The sequence below is a fragment of the Octodon degus genome, unplaced genomic scaffold (genome assembly GCF_000260255.1).
Source record: "Octodon degus isolate 3935 unplaced genomic scaffold, OctDeg1.0 scaffold00140, whole genome shotgun sequence".
In the NCBI taxonomy this organism is placed as follows: domain Eukaryota; kingdom Metazoa; phylum Chordata; class Mammalia; order Rodentia; family Octodontidae; genus Octodon; species Octodon degus.
In genome coordinates, this window is record NW_004524716.1 from 4,273,412 (window position 1) to 4,275,022 (window position 1,611).

A 1,611-nucleotide genomic window follows, 5' to 3' on the forward strand; every position below is an offset into this window, starting at 1 on the left:
ATTTCATGAGAAGTACAATATTTTAAAGATTTTGTTCAATCCCTGGTTAAAAAAAAAAAAAAGATTTCTACAGCCTGGCTAACCACAAAGAATGAAGGAATGAAATACTTAAAGATGCATCCTGATGTAACTTAATTCAACCTCTCAACTGTGATAATTCTTTAAGCAAAAGGGACAAGATTGAAACCTTGGTTTTTGGGGAGGGGGTTTTTGTATTTTACGACAGGGTCTACAGGGTCTCACTACGGGATCAGACTGTAGTGATCCACCTGTGTTCGGCCTCCCAAGAGCTGGGATTATAGGTGTGCGTCACCACGCCCGGTCTCAACTGCTGTCTCAGTGTGCCCCGGGTTCGGGTCCAGCATGGCACACCAGGGATTGAACCCTGGCTGCTGCGACGGCCTAAGCAGGTGTTTTAATCCATTGAGCTATTTGGCCAGCCTGAAACCTTGTTTCTATAGAATACAAAATTTTAACTGGGTGCAGAGGCACATGCCTGTAATCCTAGCCCTTTGAAAGGGTGTGGCACAAGGGATGTGAATTCCAGTCCAGCCTGGGCAACTTAGTGACCTACAGAAATGTAGGCTCAAAATATTTTTTAAAAAGGGCTGGGATGTAGCTCAGTGTGACAGCTCTGGTTCAATCCCCAGCATCATGTACATAAACATAAGCTCGCTCGCTCTCTCTCTCTCTCTCTCTCTCTCTCTCTCTTTCTCTCTCTCTCACACACACACACACACCCCTGCATACATACTGCATCTTTAAGATACTGGAGGGACATGCCTCACTTCACAAAGTAAACTTATTCAGATGATCATTCCTCAGTGTCTGAACACTTATCCTTTGGGCCTAAGGAAGACACTGGCAGAGTTGTAATAAGGTTAGGAATGAGTGTGAGTGTATTATCCAATTATAGATGTTTTATTTTAAGATCACTGAATCATGACCAAGAAAGATCTTATATTCAAAGCAAACACCACTTTCTAGAAGAAAGTATCTTTTGCAACAAAGCATCAGCACCACTGTGCTCCTGCATGGCACCAGGTTTTACCTGCGTAAGGACTCCCGACTGGATCTGGAGCGGCTGAGCGGCCGGTGCCTGGGGTACGATCGGCACAGCATTATCCATCCTCACAGGGAATCCAGAGTGCTTTGTTGTTGCTTGCAGACCAGCTGGTTAAAACAGCACCACAGTTAAATGGCTTTTCTGAATCTGAGAGTATTGCGGTTTATTTTTAGTTTTTTACATTCAAGTTTTAGTTCTAAACACTTAAATCAAAGGAGTTTCATTCACAGAAGACTTGAGACTTAAGAAAAGGGAGACTTGATCCCTTTTAGGGTAAATTAACGCCAAAGACATGACACAGAGAACTGGTCCAAGGGACTTTGGATTTTTTTTTTTTAACATGATAAAAATTTAAAAGACAATACTCATCCCAATCTCATTAACAGTACAGTCAAAAACAAAAAATTTCACTTAAGAAATTACATTCAAAAACAAAAAAAACAAGTTACACTCATTTTTAATTCACTGTGTGGGACAGTGATTTAAGTGGTTCTAAAACTAATCTTGTAAAAGCAAAGATGAATATAATTTTTTTTTAAATTTTT

At 40.6% G+C, this 1,611-nt stretch overlaps 1 protein-coding gene across 4 annotated transcripts in view; it reads right to left on the reverse strand.

Moving 5' to 3' along the window:
* Hipk1 (homeodomain interacting protein kinase 1) overlaps positions 1-1,611 on the reverse strand; it is a 65,758-nt gene that overhangs the window by 12,790 nt on the left and 51,357 nt on the right. For all 4 annotated transcript variants that reach the window (XM_023701792.1, XM_004641685.2, XM_023701791.1 and 1 more), the window contains exon 9: positions 1,052-1,173. In XM_023701792.1, the coding sequence (XP_023557560.1) occupies positions 1,052-1,173 (122 nt within the window). The remainder of the gene's footprint in view (positions 1-1,051; positions 1,174-1,611) is intronic.